This window comes from Sylvia atricapilla, chromosome 14 (genome assembly GCF_009819655.1).
Source record: "Sylvia atricapilla isolate bSylAtr1 chromosome 14, bSylAtr1.pri, whole genome shotgun sequence".
Classification (NCBI taxonomy): domain Eukaryota; kingdom Metazoa; phylum Chordata; class Aves; order Passeriformes; family Sylviidae; genus Sylvia; species Sylvia atricapilla.
The window spans coordinates 9,571,173-9,592,585 of record NC_089153.1 but is presented as its reverse complement, the minus strand read 5'-3'; the positions used below and the strand labels follow the sequence as shown (position 1 = coordinate 9,592,585).

The 21,413-nt window shown below is 41.4% G+C and overlaps 1 protein-coding gene across 4 annotated transcripts in view; it reads left to right on the top strand.

Annotated features, from left to right (window-relative positions):
• The first annotated feature begins 3,766 nt into the window (after positions 1–3,766).
• Positions 3,767–21,413, top strand: part of MACROH2A1 (macroH2A.1 histone) — a 42,652-nt gene continuing 25,005 nt past the window's right edge. For all 4 annotated transcript variants that reach the window (XM_066329052.1, XM_066329050.1, XM_066329051.1 and 1 more), the window contains exons 1-2: positions 3,767–3,886; positions 11,532–11,732. In XM_066329052.1, coding sequence (XP_066185149.1) covers positions 11,561–11,732 — 172 coding nt within the window. In that variant the 5' untranslated portion in view covers positions 3,767–3,886; positions 11,532–11,560. The remainder of the gene's footprint in view (positions 3,887–11,531; positions 11,733–21,413) is intronic.

Genomic DNA, 21,413 nt, shown 5'->3' with positions numbered 1-21,413 from the left:
CCTGGAAGTATTAATCTCACCATAACATATCAGCATCAGTCAGCACTTCTGCCACAGAACAACATGCCTGGAAATTAATAGAGTCACCAGTGCCTTGACAATGCCGACGCAAGAGGAAATGTTCTGAAGAGGGAGGATATCCCAATTGTCATGACTTGGATGTCAAAGCAAAGATTGACTGTTTGAAAATGGAATTAATCCTGTTCACCTCCGGCTGATAAAGAAAGGCTGAGTGTAAAACAGCAGCTCAGTTCAACAGTCAGCTGTCAGGTTTTGAACTGGGCTGAAACCAAACTGCAATCCTCTGGTAGTCTAGATAAAGGAGATAAAAAGAGATCATTAAGAGCAATTGTTCTGACCCTGAACCATACACACTGTGTTTCCAGCACCAGTTTGTGGGCAACCTTAGTTGCAGCACTTCCTGATTTTGATGGGCCAATTTTGAAAACAGGGAAGCTGAGTATCTTCAGAGAGGCTGGAAAATAGAGCAAAGTGAAAGCAAAGGCCTGGCCCACACACATTCAGTCCTGTGGTGTTATTCCTTGGGATGGTAACGACACCAGAGGATTAGAGCAATCTGCTGGAAGGCCAGGTCAGCCCTCTGGAAATCACAGCTAATACTGCCCAGGACAAGCAGTAGGTCTGTGGGTTGCATGAGGAGCATGATGAGCACTGAGTGGATTTAGGACAAGGTCACTGTGCCCCTCTGATGCTGAAGGCAAGAATGTCACTAGCATGATGCACAGCACAGGTATATTTATCTGTGTCACTGTAACCTGAAGTTAAGAAGCATGGATTAGTCACGTGGTCTGCAAAGAGAGAGGAGGCTGAGCAGCCAAAGGAGGTTCAGATCACCCCTTCTGAGAAGCAGGTCATGTCTGAGGAATCTGTACCTCCTTTTGACCATGTGAAGGTCTGAAGGAAAACGGTAGGGATCTGCTGGTTAGGCACACAACATCCTGAAGGAATATTTCAGCGACCTGCAGGACATGCATTCTCAATAACCAATAAACACACAACAGCAAAGAAATATCAGTGACAAAAGAGATGATGCATTTAGAATTAGGATAGCTATCCCAAAGTGAAAATGCTTATCTACGTTTAAGAGGATTACCCCCAGCCACAGCCCTCCTCACACTGCCCTGCCCTCTCCCAGTGATATTTCCTTCTCCATCACCTCTGCTGCATAAACAAGTGTTTGTGTTCTCAATCACTCAGAACTTTCTTCTGCAAATAGTCCCTTGAGGTTGTTAGAATTGATTATAGAATCAGAGTGTCAAAATAAAATTAGAGTAAATAAATGTAAGAATATGAACTGCATATATTGGAAATAAAGACAGTGTAACCCTGGAAAGGTGCCTTTTATCATTCTATATATAAATAAATACATCATGACTGCCAAAGAGAACAAAATCTAAGCCAAGGTTTGTTTTAGTGAGGTAGTTCACGTAGTGTAGTTTCACAGGCTTTTGTAGAAACTTCTAGACTGTCATGCCATATTGTGTGCTCTCAAAATGGACACTCTTTGTAGACCCAGCAGATGTTCAATATGATAAATCTGTGCCTTGGTGGGAGGTGAGCCAGTCAATGTTAACATTACATATTATCAACAGCAGTCTTCATGCTAGCATCCTATTCCATGGACAAACTGTTCAGGCCCTCTGCAAACTCAGGCAGCTCCCACTCCAGAAATTCTCACCAACTGAGAAGGCTTTGAAAGTTAAAACTGAAAGTTCTGAAGGCTTTCTTCAAAAGCATAAAATCCATAGACTCCCATTCAAACCAGACAAAATGAACAATGATAGCAGAATAGCACAGAAAGTGACCTTTGGTTTGTAAGGGATCTTAAAGATCATCTAGTTACAACTAGTTACAACTCCCTACCCCTTGCAGCCTTCCATCAATCCCATTAGACAACGTTGTGCATTGTTTAATTTTACATGGGCCTTTGCAGCTCATTGTCAACAGAGATATTTGGGGGAGGGTTGGTTTTGTGGTTTGGTGGTTTGGGTTTGTTTTTTGTTTTGTTGGATTTATTTAAGTAAAGCTTGTGTGGGTGTCAGGACAACAGACTGTGAAGAGCCAAGCACTAGAGGACCAGTTCTGTTGGGTACTCTGCACAGCCTACAGAAAAGGTTTCTGTGTGGGCAGCTCTACCAGCAAGGCAAAAGGGAGTGGGGAAACGTGGAGGAGGAAGAGGAGGTGGGAAGGAGATGATGTGTGTGGATAGGAACACAGGGAAAGCAGAGTGTGTCCTCAGCTGCAGAAGAAGAGCCGCGGCAGATGGCCTAGTGAGGACAGTATCCATATCCCTGGGTTAAGGGCAATCAGGGACTACAGGGTACTGACTCAGCAGGGAGACTCTGTTAGGCAAAACTGCCCCACTGCATGGCAGCTATGGTACAATTAGCACTCAGGAATGCAGTCAGGACCAGGCTGCATTTGACTCTGTAGTGCACTCAGAAGTAATGAGACATGTCTCATGGGAGGCACTGAGTTTAGCTATGTTAAAAACTAGACCAGCTCTGGCCATTTATATGGATGAGAGTACCACAATTATAATGCCTAAAACACTTTTTGAGGAGATATCTCTCTGACCAGCCACACATTTTACATAGGCAGTCCCCACACCCATTTTCTTTTTCTTTTAAACCCCCTTCTTCGTTTCTGCTTTCTATTTTGCATTAGTAAGGCCTTGTGATGATACACTGATACTCAGAAAAATAAGGAGAACTGGAGCTCAGGGTGGTTGATGAGAACAGGAGAGCAACTCATAATCTAGTAGTAATGGCAATGTGCCACTTGTCACCTGGTACAGTTCTACCCATGAAAGAACAGCAAGGCACACTGAGGAGGAGGCTGTGGGCTGACATTCTGCTTTAGGTACTGGAGAAATAGGATGCTCCATTCAAATGGCTGTGGCCTATGAGTCTTGGGAGCATCAGCAAGCCAGGAATCTTCCAGGACATCGAAAACTCCAGCTGCTTCTAGTCCCACCATTGTAAACACAGTCTGTTGTGACTTGCCTGTCCTGCAGCCAAGATCTGCTGCGGCCGCTCTTCTTTTCCACTGGCAGCCGGTGGGACAGACAACTGGGGGAGGCAGGAGAGGTGGGAAAGGGACCGAACCCTCAGTCTGGCACAGGGCTGAGGGTAAGGGGCAGCGGCAACCCAGTGCTACCAACCTGCCAAGGTGAGCTCAAGGACTTCCGTGTGGCCCACGCACAAGCGCCTCCAAAGGCTCCATCTGGGGCCTTGGTAAAATGGCACTGAGCCATTTTTGTATAGCACGAGAAAAAAAGCGCGTGCCCCACGGAACAACCCAGCTGCTCATTCTCTTCCCTCCATGAACTTCGTTCTTGGGAGGAGCCCAGAGCGAACCCCTCGCTCTGACCTCCCCGTCCTGAGCATTTGGGAGCGAACACGTTTGCACACAATGGCCGGGCCGGCGGCAGCTGCGGAGGCCGCGGTGCCAAAGCCCAGCCCCACGCAGGGACCGGGCTTTTCAACAGCCGGGCCGGGCCAGCTGCCGCCTGGGGCCCGGGCGGGCGGGAGGAGAGGCACGGGGCCCCTGGGAACCTCCGGCATCGCGGCACCGGCGGCCCAGCCGTGAGGGGACCCGTGAGGCGATAGTGAAGGATCGTTGTGAGACGGTGCGGGAGTCGCGAAGCAGCGCGCCGCGCGGGACGGTGAGACGGCCCCGCCGCGAGGGGCGGGCGGTGGATGTGACGCGCGGGCGCGCGGGGCATTGTGGGAGCTCCGCCAGCCCGTCCAGCCGATCCCGGTGGCCCCGCGGGCGGAGCGGAGCGGCGGGAGCGGCAGCGGGGACGGCAGCGGGGACGGGAGCGGGGCCGCCGCCGGCCCACCGGAGACATCTTGCCCGCGCCGTAAGTCGCCGCCGTGCTCCGCCCGCCCCGCGGGAAGGAGGGGGCGCGGGGGGCTCTGTCGCGGCGCGGTGACACCCGGCGGCGCTGGGGGGGCCCCGAGCCGGCCGGGCGCGCCGTGGGACGGAGGGGTGCCGGTCCCCTCCTCTGACCAAACCGGGAGTCAGCTCAGCTGCTTCTTGCCGTGCCTCGGGTGAAGCCGGGAGATCCACCCGCGCCCCGCGAAATGGTGGCAGCGGGGTTGTATTTCCATGGAATCCGCCGTGGAATGACGGTGTGGGGCTGGCAGGAGCCCGGCGGGGGTGCGGGAGCGGCCGGGGCCGTGGAGCCGCGGTCCCCCGCCTCCCCGCTGCTCCACGCACGGACCGGCTCCGTCCGCGCCGTCCCCACCGCGGGTCGCCGAGCAGGGGAGGATAATCGAGGGAGACCGCGAAAAGCACACGGCAAAAACCAGCAGGACGCGTTTTCCCTGTGTTTCACTTCGGGGTGAAGAACCCGTGGTGTAAAAGTTACCTGCCTCGCGTGAGCGACTAAATTAAAAAAAAAAAAAAGCCCAACGATGTATTTTAAAGCATGAGCAGAGGCTTCCGAGAGTAGTAAAAAATAAATGTCTGTCTGGAAACGGGGCTCCTTATTCTTTTAGGACTGTCACTTGTGGTGGAGGCTGCAATATGTCTGCCTGCAGGGTTTGAGCAGCCCCGGTGTGGCTGTGCTCGGAGGGGACCGCGGGTACTGCAGGGCGCAGGTGAAGGGATGCGGGTCCTGAGGCTCCGGCGCCGGGGCTCGGGCTGTTTGTGCCTGGGGGAGACAGCGAGGGCAGCGGGCTCTTTGTGGGAGCTGCGTCTCCCTGCAAGCCTTTCCTTTTTATCTTCCCGTAATCTTTAAAAGTAAGTTGTAGAAGGCCGATAAAATTGTGTCTGAAGCCCGCAGTTGGAACTGGCTCCTGTGAAAGCAGGGTGATGTAAAGCTGAGGTTGATTCATTTGTAGAGATGAAAGGAGGCTTGTTGTTGAAATATACTTGGATGAAACTTGTTATTTATCTCTTGACCATGCAAGTGAACAACCATTTTTTTTTCCTCAGGACTGTGTGGCTGTCACTTAGCAACAGGTCTGTAGAGAACTTGGCAGATCCACTGCCTCCCCCATTCTGAAGAGTAAAAGAAATAAATGAGTGAAGGAGCAAGAGTGCAATTAATAAAAACAGTACCTGGGTTCTCAGGGACAGCCCAGAGTTGAAAGACTTGTGTTGGAACAAGACAATTACAGTTGCTTTGAAAATTATGTTTTAATGCAGTTGGGTATGAAAGATTTTGTATGAAGTAGTCCCTAGAAAACTACCCAGTGTGTTTGGGAATTTGGGGCTATTATTTTAAGTGTTGTGAAAGAAAGGAGTTATGTTGTTTACTTAGTAATGATTTTAGGTTATTTTTATTGCATTATGTTCCATAACCTTTCACACTGAAATCTAGGCCTTTTGGGTTTCTAAAGAGCAGCTTTGCTTTGCTCTGTGTTCTGTACCCTTCTGAGTGCCAGTAAAGCCAAATGTTGACAGTGTAGATTAAGCCACAACTGATCTAAAAACTAGTGGCAAGATTAGAATTTGGCTTAATGACAGTAAAGTCACTAAAGTGCCTAAGCACTACTTATTTTGTAGATCAGCATGAGCAAATAGAGAAGTCCACCACTGCAAGCTGAGTCTTAAACCAGTGTGTTTAAATTTGTTCTTAGGAGTTGCCTAGTTCTGCCAATACATAGCAATGAGCTTTGATAAAAGATATTCTCTTGATAAGGTAGGTGATATAATGACACTCTGGAAGAACGGTCATGAACCTTTGCTCTCAGAGAAGTGCAGAAATATTTTTGTGCAACTCTGTCAGCTAGGATCAAGGCCTGCTGCCTCTTCCACAGAAGAGGTAGTCCTTCCCCAGCAAGGGTATAAAATAGGGATAAAGGAGCAGAGATCTGGAACTGATGCCACAAGAGGAGAAAAAACCCTCCAGATAGATCTTCCACTGGGAGAGGAAATGTTGGTCCTGTGGATAGTGCTGAGCATTAGGTTTTGTCATCTCAAGAGGTAAAATTGGAAAAGAAAAATGCAGCACTTGTGGAAAGACTGCAGCGCTGGCTAGCTTGGTAGGGAAAGATGCTGTGAGCACATAAAGGAGCTACAGTTCCTTACCCAGACCCATTCTAAAGACAGGATAGTCAGAATTCAGCCCGTGGTCCTTGTTCCAGGAGTGATGCAAGAATCGCACCATTCATGACCTTCTTGATGGGTCAAGTTCTTGCAATCCCATCTCTCAGCAGTATAATATCTATTTTAAGTTTTGTTCTGCATCTGGATTTTGCCTTGGAAGCATCCACATGAATTCTTTATGATGTTTTTATTTTCTTACAAAAATGTCAAGGGACAAAGTTGTTTTCAAAATGTTATTTAAAACAGTTTTTCTGCATTGAATTCACAAACAGTCCAGTGACTTAAGGCCCTCTAGAAATTTTTATGCTTTCTATCTAGTATACAAAAAAATCTATAATGTATAAATGGTTATTTCAGGCCAGTTCTCCCAGCAATGGTCAGTGAAGACAATTGTATTTACGTTTTCCTGACTATTGGTGGCAGGATGCCCAGCAGAAAGTCTTGTCACACTCCCAGCACTGTTCTTAGTGGAGGTTTGCACATTAAGGGGTATTTGTTTTGGTGTTTCAGACCCACTGTGAGTGGGAGGGACTTCTGCCAGTTGAATACAATTGTGCAACAGTGTTTTGTTTAGCACACAGATTTTGTGAAAATGTTAGTCCTCCTTTTCCCATCCTTTATGTTACTGCTATAGGAATTTTAATTGTGTTAATCTTCAACAGAAGGTACACTTAGTGTTCATTCCTAGAACAGGGAGTCTTCTCTTGGTTTTCCAAATGAAAATAAGTGTATGGTGCTGCCTTCTCACATGAGAAGTTAATGGAGTTTTGAGAGAACTGATTTACAACTGGTTTCACTCTTCTGCCTGTTTCAGACCTCAAAGCATTACTGCTTTGACAAACAACTTGAGCTAAAGTTTGAAATCACATCAGGTCAAATGATAACTGAGTGATTGGCTCTTTTTAGTAGTGTTTTACCTGGAAACCACAGTCCCAGGCAGAGACACTGTTGTGCCAGGCAAGTATTATCAGAGATTATTCTATACCATTTTATAGCCTCTGATTAGTAGCCTCTGATTAGCTAAGAACAGCAAGTTCATTGTCACAGCAAAGTCAAATGCACCTTTTCAGCAAGAGTTCAGAGAGTGGCTATTATGGGACATAAATAGATTTAAGAGAGAATGGCTGCACTTACATTGTTAATCTTTTGAAACAATGGAAAGAAAACAGTATTGCAGTTAAGCTCTTGTGATACAGAAATGAACTTTCCAGCTTAGTCTTTGTACTGAAAGAAAAGAAAAATAATTACTACATCTTAGTATTTTTCCTATTGTAGTAATGATCTTCTGGATTCCACTGCTTACTGATATGATGATGTAGGTCTAAATTGAATCATCTCTTTGCTGAGTGCAGTTAATACACCAGTGTAAGCCCACGATCAGAGCAGCCTCTGTCTGACAGCAGTAAGATTCATAGTAATTTGTTTAGTCATTAAGAACCAGTACCTGAAAACTGTTAATAACAGACTGGGTTTTATTACTGCTGTTTGATCGAAGTGTCAGATCAACTGAACTAATGAAGTGCTGGTATTTGGAATTTGGGTATCGCTTTACCAGGATGTTCAGGCTGTACTTTAAGAATTATGTGATGTTAAACCTTTCAGAAAAACAGATGCCTATGTGCCTTTGAGGAAGATGGTATTTGAAAGTGTGGTTCAGCAGAGTATCTGTCTTCACACAGGCAAATATGGCCAAATCAGAGTTACTCCAACCAATTTCAAAGAGAAAAAAGTTAATTATGGTGATTTCATCACTACACCTTAAGGTTGTTTTTTAGGAAATGTGTTTCTGGCTTGCAAAGACATGACAGCAGAGGAGTCTTGTAGCTTGAATCTTTGCTGTGACCCAATTAATACACCATCAAATCTTGTTTATGCATTTGGAGAACTTAGAAAACAGTATGAATCTTGCCACAGTCTTTAAGGAGCTTGAAAAGGCTGTGAATCAAGTGCTAAATTCTGTATATAGGGCAATCTGTGTCCAAGCACAGCAGAGCCACTGAAGACTAGAACGTTAAATTTCATTTGGAGTCAAAGGTGGACTTAGATACTTGACTCCTCAGTGATATCCCCTGATTATCACAGTGATAATTTTATGAACTCTCACATTGAAACAAAATCATTTAATTGTCAAATCTTTGGAGACTTTGCAATGTATTTGGTGAAGTCCTCAATAATTCCATTGCAGGGCAGAAGAAAGAAAGGGAAGTACTAGTCCATTGACTGTGATTTATTTAAAAACACATTTACTTACTTTTATTACACTGCTCAAATCTTGTCTGAACTATGATGCGTGAGATAAGGTTGCCTTCGGTTGCCTCTGATCTGTAGGCTCCCAGTGACTCAGCAAACAGCTCTAGTTCATTAGTGTTGGCAGCATTCCAGAGTTTCTGGTGTTACAAAGATAAACCATTTTGGAACATGCAAGGCACACGGCTTTCTTTGGTTTTTGATCTGTTGCCATGCTCTTTGCATTTCACCTCAGTACATTTTCTTGTGGCTTTTGCAAGTGAAATCTCTTTCCCTTCCCTTTTTCAGTGGAGAACTAGAAATAAGGAAGAGACATTTGAGAGTTGATTGGGCCATCCTGCAGCTCAAAGGCAGGACAAACAGGTTCTGCAAAGTAATGATCCTGAATGCACAGCTAAGCTCTGAAAAAGGTTTCCATGCCAGGCTCTGACTTTCACCTTCCAAATTAGGTGGCTGGTAGCAGTAAAAGTGGTACTTGAAACCTAATTGAAGTTTTCTTTCCTCTGCCCCAACATCTAAACAATCTCAGCATCCAGTGATTCACTACATGCAGGAATGGGATCCTTGGGATGGGAAGGTCTGAGACTCATCTGTATCACACTTCACCTTTGATACTAAAAGTTTCAGAAGTTCTTGGTTTAGTCATTATGCAACCCCATGCAGCAGCACCTTTCAGATTCAGGCAAACTTCCTCCTCAGAAATAAACTTACAGCTAAAAAGGCCTTTATTGTTCCATATAAGGGGATCAGGTGAATTGTCAGGATAGGTCCAGGGTATCCTAAATATTAATGTGAGTAATGTGACCAAGTGCATAAAATAATGAGAGAAATTACTTGTAGAATTTGCAGAGGTGATAAAACAAGCTTATGAAAGAAAAAAAAGACACCATTTTATATATGGGTTGGTGTTACTCTGTATTACTGCCTACTTTACTACTGCTTTGGTGCAAATTTACAGCAGCTGATAGCTGATAGCTAAGATGTCACTATCCCAAAGAAAGAAAACATTAGGAAGTCAGGATTTCCTTATTCTCTTCCAGCTGTTCTGATATCCCATGAACACACTATGTGATTAATAAAAGTTTACTGCTTAAGGCTTGCAGGCTTTCTTTAGAAAAATTATGTTTTTCATCATTGACCTCTTAGTTACAAACCAAATATATTGCAGGGCAGCACAGATATTTCTTATGCCCCTTTCCGTGGTGTTTGATTCAATGAACCTCTTAACATTTGAGGTTAAACATCCTTAGTATTGTTAATGAAAATGGATTATGAAATATGAAAATAATTCCTGGCAGAAGGTCCATAGACAAGTCAAGGCCCCACCCAGCCTTTCTATTAACAAAGACAGAGCTAACTAGATGAGAAAACGCAATTAAATGGATATTTTTAAAATCATTGGTGAGCTGCATTTGGGTCATTTCTCAAGGCAAGAAAATTTGCTTTTGTCCTCTTCTTCACAGATTAATGATTGTTACAGAGCTGAGTCCATGGCAGAAGAAGGAGCCATTTTGATGGCTTTCCCTTCCAAAGATTCCTATCTGTTTCTGGACATGAGTTTCCTAAATATAGTTTGACTTTCACCTGATCTACAAAGATGGGATTATTTTGTTTAACTTTAAAAAACAGTAAACCCATTGCATTTAATTTACTTAATGTGCTGTGCAGGTGTAGATTCTGATGGATGGAATGTGGAAGTGGAAAAGAAAAGAAACCTCTGATACTCGTGTTCTGACTGGTCTTTGTTTGGCAGTTATGTAGCCTGAATCTTACTGACTCATTGGGGATTGAAGGACTGCAGGATGTGTCAGCACAGAACAGAAATTGCAAAACCTAGAAGTGGGATTGATGAATCTGTTTTGCCTAATTTTGAGATTGCTCCATTGTGGATTCAGGCATGTGGGAAATTACACTTAGGTTCATAAGGGTAAGGAGAGAATTCAGAAGGAACAAGCAAAAGTAGGGGAAGTAGAGGAATGGTGTGATGGGAAATCAGGATCAAAGGGGGTTTCATTGTGGAGTGTATAAACACATCAGTGAATTGGCATGTGTGCTAGGTAGGATTTGTGCCTCAAGGGAAAGAAGTGGGATGCACAGAGGTGTCTGTGTATCACTGATGCATTCTGCTGGTTTCCCTGGAGTTCAGACATGAGGGAGGGGAGAGGTGGGGAGTTGGGCACTGTCTCCTTTCCTCTGAGGTGATTTCAAAACCCAGTGAGTTGCCTAAACCTCAAAGACACCTTGAGAGCCTGTGAACCCTCCACCTCTTTGGATTTGTCAGTTTCTATTTACAGCCTGAGCAGAAATCAAAGAGAGGACAGAATATGTTTGACAGCTGTATCAGCAGTAGGTTCCCTCAGTGAGATAAACTGAGATACAGTTGTCAGATACATGCTGAGTGTTCAGATCACTGTGCTGGTAGGGAAAGGTGGCAGATAGAGGATCATCAGGTTCCTGGAGGGAATGTTGAAGCAATATGGGCTTCAGTGTGGAGATGAGTTTCTGTAGATTCAAATCTCAAGGGGGTCATTTCAGATCTTTCTAAAAATAGAGCACTTACTGTACAGGAGATGTATTTTCCCATTCAGGACTTTGTTCCGTCAATTCTCACACATCTGGAAAAATCGAGTTTTTTGAAGGAGGTGAATACACTTTATGAAAGCTTTAGTGGATATAGTTTCTCCTAATTTGGAATGAAATTATGCCTGAACATAACTGCCCTACTACAGCTGTTCAAATGCCCTTTCAAAAGGGCATTTTTGAATGGGGATCAGGGGGTTGTGTCAGTCTTCTTGCAGAAATATCTTCTGCTTCAATGCAGAAGTTCTGTTTTAAGTCTGGTACTTAGCACTCTTTGCTCCATTAGTTTAATCTGTTTGGGTTAAAATGGGTTTAATCTGTTAGGAATTTCAGGGAAGTAGATTTTTAGGAACTAACTTGTTTTATATATTTTCTATATAAATTTATGCCAAATTACAATGGGAAGTAAACATTCTGTGGGAAATTATTTCAGGTTCTTGTTGTGTGTACTCTAAAAAGGCAACTTGTCTGTATGTTTTAGACACTCCAATGCATTGCCTACCCCAAAATGCTGCTTTGCCTTGGAATTCAGTGTGTGGTCTTGTAGTACCAGTCCTTATTAATAACCTTTTATCGTTTGTTCCTTTTTTTTTTTTTTTTTTTCTTCTTCTTCCTAAATATAGAGTGCTGTTTCAGAGCTGATACAGACAAGATGTCCAGCAGGGGTGGAAAGAAGAAGTCAACCAAGACCTCCCGCTCAGCAAAGGCTGGGGTCATATTCCCTGTTGGAAGAATGCTCCGGTACATTAAGAAAGGTCACCCCAAGTACAGAATTGGTGTTGGTGCTCCTGTGTACATGGCTGCTGTACTGGAATATCTCACTGGTAGGTTTTGCTAAATTATGTGAAATAGTAGCCTCGGAGCCTTGATGACTTCTGTTCATTCCAGCATGGAATTTGCTTTCACCACTTGTAAACACACTCCTTCCACATAGACAGGCTTCCCACTGCTATCAGAGTGTGTGGACTATGTTGTTGCAGTCCTTGCTTTGATTTTGTGCCTGATGACTTTGTTTGGGTTATAATTGTCTGTTAAACATATACATTAATTCTAAATAGAGAGCTTGTCCATGTTTACACAGGGCTGAGACTGCTTGCAGCCTTGTTTAAACATTTTTGTTCAATTACAGATTTCTTTTCAGACTACACATGCTGTTGGCAATTTGTTTGATTGAGTCTGTGTACACATGGGCGCTGTTCATCTGCCCTGCATCTATGCAGTTTATTTGCTTACAGTTGTAGTTCTTGGTCAGTTCTCTTCATCACAGTTAATGGGAATACCTTCAATAACTATCTCATCCTCAACTTCTTGCAGGACAAAAGTACTACTTTTCCTCCATTTAGAAAGAAGCTTCAAAGGGAGAAAATGCTTTGCCCAATGACATAAACAACCATGAGGCATGCGAGTAAAGATCTTTACATAGCTGTTTTGTTCTCAGACAAAACTTAAGACATTGCAAGTTTACTCCCCCAAACAACATTGCAAAAGCAGTCTTTTTACAGAAGACTCCAATTGTAATAGCATCAGCATATGGGTTTTTTGCAATAATGATTTTCTTAAAATAAAAAAAAAATGGTTAAGAAGCTTCAGTCACCTTTATCTGGACAGGTTGACATCTAAGTATATACCTGTGGTGTAGGGATCTAGCAAAAAGCACAAGTGCCAAACAGATGAGTGTTTGGAGCCAGATTTCTATTAGCATGACTAAGGAAAAGCTTGAATTGGATCTTACTTCTCAAAGCAGTGTTTCTTTTTCCAGTCCATCTGCTTGTGTTGGTGTTCTTGCCCTAGGTTCAAGTGTTTCAATGGATAGGACACTTTAAGCTGTATTGGTGTGCTCTAAAAGGTACAGGTTTTTCTTTGACTCAAGCACAAAGTCATAAAGCATTGACTTTTCTGGGAGTATTTAAAACTGAAGCAACATGACCTTACCACAATTTTAGATGTGTTTTATAATGGCTCTTGACATTGCAGGACAGAAGATTTCTCCCTATAAAGTTTCTTCTTCCCCTAAAGACAAAGATTGGTAATCTTACCAAATAATAAACAGAGTGCTTGTTTTCTGTAGGGCCTTCATACCATCAAATATATTTTTTTCCCTTTCACTTGTTGACATTCAGTTTTCTTTATTTGGGCCTTTTCTTTTAAACTTCATAGATGGCCTTAAAAAATTAACATTTCCTTTAGCTAGGTTCCTGCTTAAAGCAATAACAACTCAAATAAAAGGCTCCTTAGGGTGAAGGGTGCTTTGAATGCTGTCCTTTTAAAGAAACAGAGCAATACAGGTGAGCTTAAGGCTCTGCTAATGAGCAGCACATGTTACTGGTCGACTAAGTGTTGAAGGAGGCAGTGATAGTTCAGGCAGTTAAGAATAGGCTGGGGAAGTAAAGCTGTTTCTTTGACTGCTGTGCATCTTGGGAACCAATCTGAGGACATTACCAACAAGAAGAAAAAGTCCTAAGGAAAAGTAACATACATCACTTTAGGAAAAATAAAAGGTAGGAGGAAAGAATAGCTAAAGGAAAAAGTACTTTCCTTCTTTATCACTTTAAACTATTTTTAGGCAGTTTTGCTGTGTTTTTTCTGTCTCCTCTGAAGGCTAGGTAAATAATCCTAGTAACTTGTAGCTCAGGGTTTTCTTTCATTCCTGTACGTAGATACATCTCAAAAGCACAGATATAATTTCTTTCCAGAGTTAGTAGTGGTTTTATCATAGAGTGTTTTGGGTTGGAAGGGACCTTGAAGTTCATCTTGTTCTAATCCCCCATCCATGGACAGGGATACCTCCCATTAGACCAGGTTGCTCCAAACCACATCCAGTCTGGTGGCCTTGAACCGTCTTGGCCATTTCCAGGGATAGGGCAGCCACAGCTTCTCTGGGCAGCTGTGCCAGTGCCCCAGCACACTCACAGGGAAAAATTTCTTCCTAATATTTAATCTAAATCTACCCTGCTTCAGTTTGAAGTGATTCCCCCTTGTAGTCCCATCACTACACGTCCTTTCCTCTCCAGCTTTCATGTAGACCCCTTACTGTTTCAATCTGGTGGGTTTTTTTCCTTTCTCTATGTTTTTCACACTCTGTATAGTATAATTTTTTGGCCTTTAGTGCTCAGTATGTTTTCTGAACTTGAGGTCATTCATCTTTTTCAGTGTAATTCAGAAACAGCCCCTTGAAATTGAATGCTTTGAAATTTTTTGGTTTGTATTCTTTTTACCTCTTGGCAGTTACTGCTTCACAAAACCAGAGAAATCCTGACTTCTCTCCAGGAGAGTTTTTAAAGATCCTCATGTCAGCACATGGTCTGAGACCAAATCAAAGCATTTCAACCATTTCAAAGTAAAACCAGGAACGTGACATAATAGGAAGGAGACCATGTGAAATGGCATGCTAATAAATTGGCTAAATCAAAAAGCAATCCTCTGCATCCAGGAAGGAGAAGTATAAAATATCAAAAGCAGTCATAGGAAAGAGAAACTTCAGAAACAAAAATGGGAGGGGAAATGACAGAGACATGACCTAATAGAAAGGAACCTACTAAGGTTTAAAAACTGGTTCATCAGTGTGTTGAATATGGAACCAACTTTAATCCTTTAGAAGGTGAGGTGCTAAATTTTGCTGGCCTTTGCTGATGTTTAACTTCGATGTAAATCTGAAATTAGCCCACAATGTGCTCAGATCTGGGATTTTTTGTTCAGTTTGAGATTCGAACTTCTGAAATGCTTCCAGCTGTTCAGACTTGAAGTTCTGTTCTGGATTAATCTGGAGTTATGACTTACCCACTTTGTACTTTGAAAGTAGCTTATTTTTATCATGTATGTACAACTCCTAATTGGAAAGTAAGGGTACATTCCATGATTTCTCATGTCCTTAGATTTCAATATACTTCACATTCAAACAAGCTGCAGAGTGAGTGTCCTCCTTTTCTTACTTACTCACTAAAGGTTCTTTTTACCTAGAAGTAACATTAGAACATAGTTCTCTCATCAGCACAAGCAGTGTATCCAGTTAGGTTTCTGAAGCCAAGTTGCTTTTTGTTTCCTGTTTTTTATCTGTGGAAATAATGTGTTATGTTCACTGTAAATAGGATGCAAGTGTGTCTTTTTTGGGTAAATGTGCAGAAAGTACCTTTGAGTGTTGCCAGTATTGAAGCAGGTGGATATACTTCCTTTCTTTACTCTGGAGGAATAGTGTGGATGCCAAAGAACTATAAATGCACAGTTCTTGTTTCTTTTCCTTCTTTGCAGCAGCAGTTCATGCAGTGCTTCCTGCCTTGCACAAGCAGAGGCAGCACAAGCAGAAATTATTTTAAGCATTATTAAGTTTTCAGTTGGCACGTTCAGTGTTGGTAATTCCTTTTGTTTTCTTTCCTTATTGCACTTACTTTCCAATGGTTTCTTGCCTATTTGTCTTCCCTAACATGGACTTCAAGAAACTGCAATCCTCGCCTTAATTTCTCTGCAAGTAGTGCATCAGTATCAGTTTAGGTCAAAAAAGAGCTCTAGGTCAGTCAGGAGAATGGCCACAGACTTCACTGGGGGCATTGCAGCCACTTACGTGAATTTTGGTGGTTAGTATTTGTCAGAACTGGTCCTGCCATGCATCTCATCAGGTATGGTCTTTTCAAATGCAGAGTTTGCACAGGTTACAATATGTAGTCCAGCCTTTCTTACTAACAGAAAAAGATAACTCCTTTGCCCTTGAAAAACAGAAATCTCTTGAGCATATTTAAAGGCAGAAAGAGCCAGGCCTGCAAGTGATTTCTGCTCCCTCTTCCCCCATCATCTGTTCTACACTGTAAATAATTTTCAATTGCCAAAATGTCATAGCAAATGAGGAGAAGGAGAAGTTTATAAAACAGCAGGAGCAAAGGAATAGAGAAGAAATGAGACTCTGATTTATATTTCTTACATGCATATGAAGGTAGGAAAAAATGTTAAATACCTGTTTTCTCCACTAGATCTTTTTCTCAGCTGTGTTTTTGGGTGGGTTTTTTTTTGCACAGGGGTACTGTTGATCATATATTTTCTTGATGTGTAAAATAAGCACTTCTTGAACTCCACAGTTAGAATTGCATCTGAGACATGGCTGTGTTTACCCGAGTTTTTGTTCTCAGTCTTTCTGATATCACCAAAATCAAATAATGGGGGTGCTGGAGCTTGGTTAGTTGCATTTTTATCTTGATTATCCAGCTGTTGATTGGCTGCAAAAGGGAAGTCCTTCCTGAGAGCAGTAGATTTAACTGCTCACTTCAGATGCTAACTTTGCAATGTGCAAGCTGAGCAAATTGAACTGCTGTTCACCTCTTGTGTTCTGCTCACTGACCAAAATCTTCACAGGGTCACAGAGGAAAACAATGATTTGCCCTCTCTGTCAAAGCAGATGTTCCACTGAACTCCTGCTTGGAAGCAGAGGGGAGTTCAGGGGTCCACAGTAAAAAAGCATTAGGTTAAAAGCAGATTCAAGTTCCAGGCAGTCTGATAGTCCCATAAATAACCATCCTTAGAGAGTAATGAAATTTAAGAAGATAATTAATTGACAATATCTTTTTGATAGCATTGAAATGTGCATTCACTACCAAGATACATTTCTTCTATTTGTACAGGCAACTTTAGAAACACTACTTCATTTTATGATGGTACCACAAACTCTGTCCCAAAAACACCTGAAGTAAATTAGTGGCATGTAGGACCTGTGCCTTCTCTGAGCAAGCATGAAAATACCTCTTTGTATGTAGTGTGCTTTTAATATGGATTAAAACTGCACCCAAAATGCAGCAGGGCTGTTTATGATAATACCTCACAAGCAAAGATATTTTGCCTATATCAGTAAAACTTCTTTGTAACATTCCTTTTACGTGAGACTTGTGTCATGCTCTCAAGTGAAGTATCATTATCACAGTTTAAAATTGCTCTACTTGTAAGAAGTGCATCTTTAGATATAAAACTTTGCACTGTTATCAACTGAATGACCAACCTTCTGAATTATAGAAGTATGAATCAGTGTATTTCAAATGTATATAAATGAGGAGTTTTCTTTCACTGATAAGCCCTTCCTTGGCTCCAGCCCTGTAACCATTAATGTACTGTCTTATTGTGTAGTCCCATAAACTTCCATGAATCTCTGAGTTACAAAAGCTCACTCAATGCAAAATTACTGACTTGATTACAGTCCTAATGTATTCTCCAAGCTGCACAGGTCGGGTTTGATGAAAAATTGTAAGAGCCAACAAGAGTGTTTTCTTGTAATAAAAGCTCTAACAGTGCATACTGCTATCTCAGCATAGTTCAGAGAGGTAAATATGCAGCATTGTGACATGTGTCTCCTATTGCAATAATGTACAAAATGGTGGATGGGGCTGGTTTAGTTTTTATGGCATGGTTAGTGAATATTTCCTCCCTTGAAAATGTTAAATTTTTTTGCTACATTTCGGTTATATATTAATATCCTTGTATCTAGCATGAAACACTTACTATTCTAGTAAGTCATTTCATCTGTTTATTTGGCTAAGTTGCAATAGAGTAATGACTTTGTCTATATAATGCTGCTCAGTTTAATAGGTATCAGCCTTTGTTTGGAAGAATGGAGTGTAAGAGAAGTGTAAAACAAAAATGTGGCTGATTTTGCTACAGACTATTTTTTCCTACCCATACCTTTGTCTTAACTGGAATTCCTTGTTGAGAAGAATAAAATAATTCTAAAGCTTAAGTATTTTCTTCTTTGGGCCTTTATCCTTGGAATGGCAGTTGTAGCACAACTGAGTAGAAGCAGGAAGACATCCTGACTCCACAGTGTTTTTACCAAGCAATATCTTTCAGATATTCTCAAATTTTAGAAGTTCCTGCATCAAGTATTGTAAGCATGATTTTTTTTTCACCTTTTTTCCATAAGGATTATTTAGAATGCATTAGTTCAGATAATGTTCTGCCTTTGGTCTTCAGTATTTTTCCAAAGTATATTTTTCCCTGAATTACCTTTAGAAATTAAATTCCATGTGGATTCTTCAGTGCTGTCGATGAAATGCTCCATCCTCAGTATAAACTTCACTGGGGAAAAATAAATTTAGGGGATATATAGTGAAATACAATATTTCTAAAGCAAACAGGAGGTACTTTTCTCCCAGATTGCAAAAATGTCTGTGGTATAGCAAGCCTTGTTAGTGCAAGATGTTATGGATACTAAAAAAGGTGTTAAACCTTTCTGAATTGGTTCATAAAACAATTAAACGCATCCATGGAAGTGAAATCTGTTGAGGAACTAAACAAAACCACAGCATTTCTAACTTGGGGAGCCACTCAACTGCACATGGCTGAAATCAGAGGGAATGTTCTAGAGAAATAGCGTTTTAGGTTTGCTTGTTCCTTTGATGCTGCAGCCCACCTGCCCTTGGCCAGGCTGGGCGTGGGCTTTGCTCCAAGGAAGTTACAGCGAGTCTTCTCGATTTCTTTAATGCTTAGAAATGCAGCATTAAAGACTAAGCCAGGCCTGGGTCTCAGGATGTGAGTAGTCTCCTGTGTTCTTTAACAGCCAGACCAAAGCATACATGGAACCATTTAGATTGGAAAAGCCCTCCAAGATCATCAGGTCCAACTGTTAACCTGGTGCTGCCAAGTCCAACACTAAACCATGTCCCCAAGTGCCACATGCTGCGCTTGATCAGGTAACGTCTGGCAGCAGTTACTTTATCATGTTTGAATGCATTTCTAGAACATATGTAAGCTGTTACGAGGGAGAAAAAAGTGTACTGCCAGGTAGAAGAAGCTCCACTGAAAAAAGAATAAAGGCTGATTTGAGTTAGATCAGGATTCTTGTGAAGAAGAGCTAGGCTACCTCTTTAAATTAGTACTGAGGGTATGGCCACTGTAGCAAATCACCTCTGAGTTGAAATTCAGGTTTCCCTGACAATTGAACTCTCATATCTTTTACAGAGCAATAGTAAACAAGAAATTAAAATCTAAAAAAGAAAAAAAAAAGGAAGGAAGTTAAATAACATTGGATCTGTTACAAAAAAATAATGGATGATATTAAAGTGTAGAAAAAAAGCTGAAAAGACGTGTAAGTCAGAAGGCTCTAAGTGGAAGTGGCTTTTGTGGCCTAAATTTGTGTTTTATGTAAACAGCAGTCTGTCATCTGCCTCAGAGAAATGCAAAACTTAAAATAACTTGGCAAAGTTAACAGTTTTCCCTTTAAGGGGCCTAGTTTTGATACAGCTCAGACACTTGGGACTGAAAGGATTGGGGTTTTTATCACATCCTAAGAGAACGATTGCCCTGCTGAGAGTTAAGGTTTCATCACAGCTTGTTCAAAGCAGTAAAGTTTCTTGAACTGATTTTCACTGCATCAGATTTCCATGACTTTGAAGCAAGGCTGAGAACTGTTTTATTGCAATGAGAGGGAAAGTGTTGTTAAATGATTCTACCTTCACTCTTGCAACTGCAGATTCCAGGGGGATTGGGTGGAATACACAGAGAGAAGAATGCAGGAAACTCTTAACAGCCTTGGTTGATTGGGTTAAAACCTTCCGGAATCATGTAAAATGAATCTCAAGTCAATAAAATGCTGATGGGAGAGATGATTAATTTGAAGTGCAATAAGCAGATTCCTTGTCATGTAGTTGGCTTGGTAGCAAATACATATTTTTCTCAGTAGAATTGTATCAACATCCATTTTTCTTTGATTTCTGGATATTGTTTTCAGTTTTCTTTTAGGAGTGGCTTCACAATTTTTTTAGAAACCCGTGACTTGTTTCTGTTGGAATTTCCTTCTTCAGAAATTGGCCTTGTGTCAGCACATCACCTGTTAGTTGTTAAAAGTTTAATTTTCAAAGATATGATTTCACCTCCCTGAAGACAAGGTAGACAAATAGATTCAGTGCAGCAACTATAATTTAGCTTGAGATGTAAACCAAAAAAAACAAGCAGAGAAAAAAAAAAAAACATTTTGGGGATAAAGTCAGACCAATTGAATTGACTATTTACATTGAGAAAGTATTGCAGCCTGGAATGCATGATAAGCTAAAGGCTTTGTCATTTAGGCATGAGAGGAGTTTTAGTCAGTCATGACCAGTAATATTTTGTGCACTCTTCAGGAGTGGGAGGAGAATGTATTTGCTTTTGTAGCATCCAGGTCTGCAGTTTCTGCTGTGCCTGCCTTGTTCTGGCCTAATAGTAATTAGTTTCATTTTTACCACGTGTTGTGTTCTGTTCCAGAATTTGCAAGTGTTGTGAAATACCAATGTAACAGATACTCAGGGCAGAGAGCAGCCCCCTGTGAAGCAGGAAAATGCAAGTAGTGAAATTGGGAATTTGGTAGGTTGTCTAAGAGATGATCAGAGTTTCTGAAAGAAAGGATGAGGAAAACTGAAATCTGAATACTAAAAACTTCATTCAGGATTCAGATTTCAGTGGAGATTTCTGACACTTTTTGGTTGTATTTGAGTAGGAAATGTCTTGAGAACAGCTTTTCCTGTGGTCTTATCTCAAGGTTAAATATGAAGATACACAAGTTTGCTTTTCTCCTTTAAAAATACTTAACTGAACTTTTAAAAAGCTCAGCTGAAGAAAAGCAGTTTTGGTCCAAGTGCTGAGAACAGGCTTAGATCAGTTTTCACTACCCATATCCTGGCTGTAACTATTACAAAGAAGTTTTTCAAGTGATCTAAATAAAAACTGCCTTGGAGATAAATTTTAAGGAAAATTTCCTAACTTTTATGGTTTCCCACTCAATGCTTCTACTTTAATAATGAATGAAAAGAAAAATATTAATCATGACCATGTCTTTTAAATCAAATTGATATGCTCATGGTATAGTCAGATTTCTGAGGTATCCATGCCTTTTTTACTATTGAACAGCTGTCCATACATGAATATATCACATGCTGACATAACATTCCCAATTAATTTTCTTTTCCTCATTAGAAAGCTCTCAGGCTTTTTCTGGTTTGTTTTATATCTGTATTTAAAGAGTATGTGTTGGTTTGCATTTTTGTTTGAAATTATTCAAAACCACAGAAAAAGTCATTTGTGCAGATGGAGTTTCTCTTCATACTAAGCTGATTTCAGTATATAGTAATTGAAGGATACCTTCCAAACCATATAATACTGAAAAACTTGGGATTTTTCATAATTTTTTAAAAAACAGAGCTCTTCATATTCTGTAGTTCTGTAAAGTGAGTCTTGTAGTTGCCTGCTGCCTGAGTGGTGGTGATGTAATTATTCTCTAGGGGGGAAATGCCTTGAGTAAATATGTGAAATGAATGGAATAGACATTATGCAACTTCCATCCTTTTTGTGAGGCCTCATTTTTGTAAAACATTTTTGTTTTGGTCTTCTGGCTGGATAAATACAAGCTGAGTGGAACCTGATGTCATGGAAGCTCTTAACACTTTCTTTTGCCTCAATAATTCTAAGTAAAGGTTTCTCTCTTGACCCTGCTTAGTTGCTGGAGTTGATTTTTGAATGTCTTATTTTTTCCTACTGTGGGAAGATTACTTTTAATGAGGCAGAAC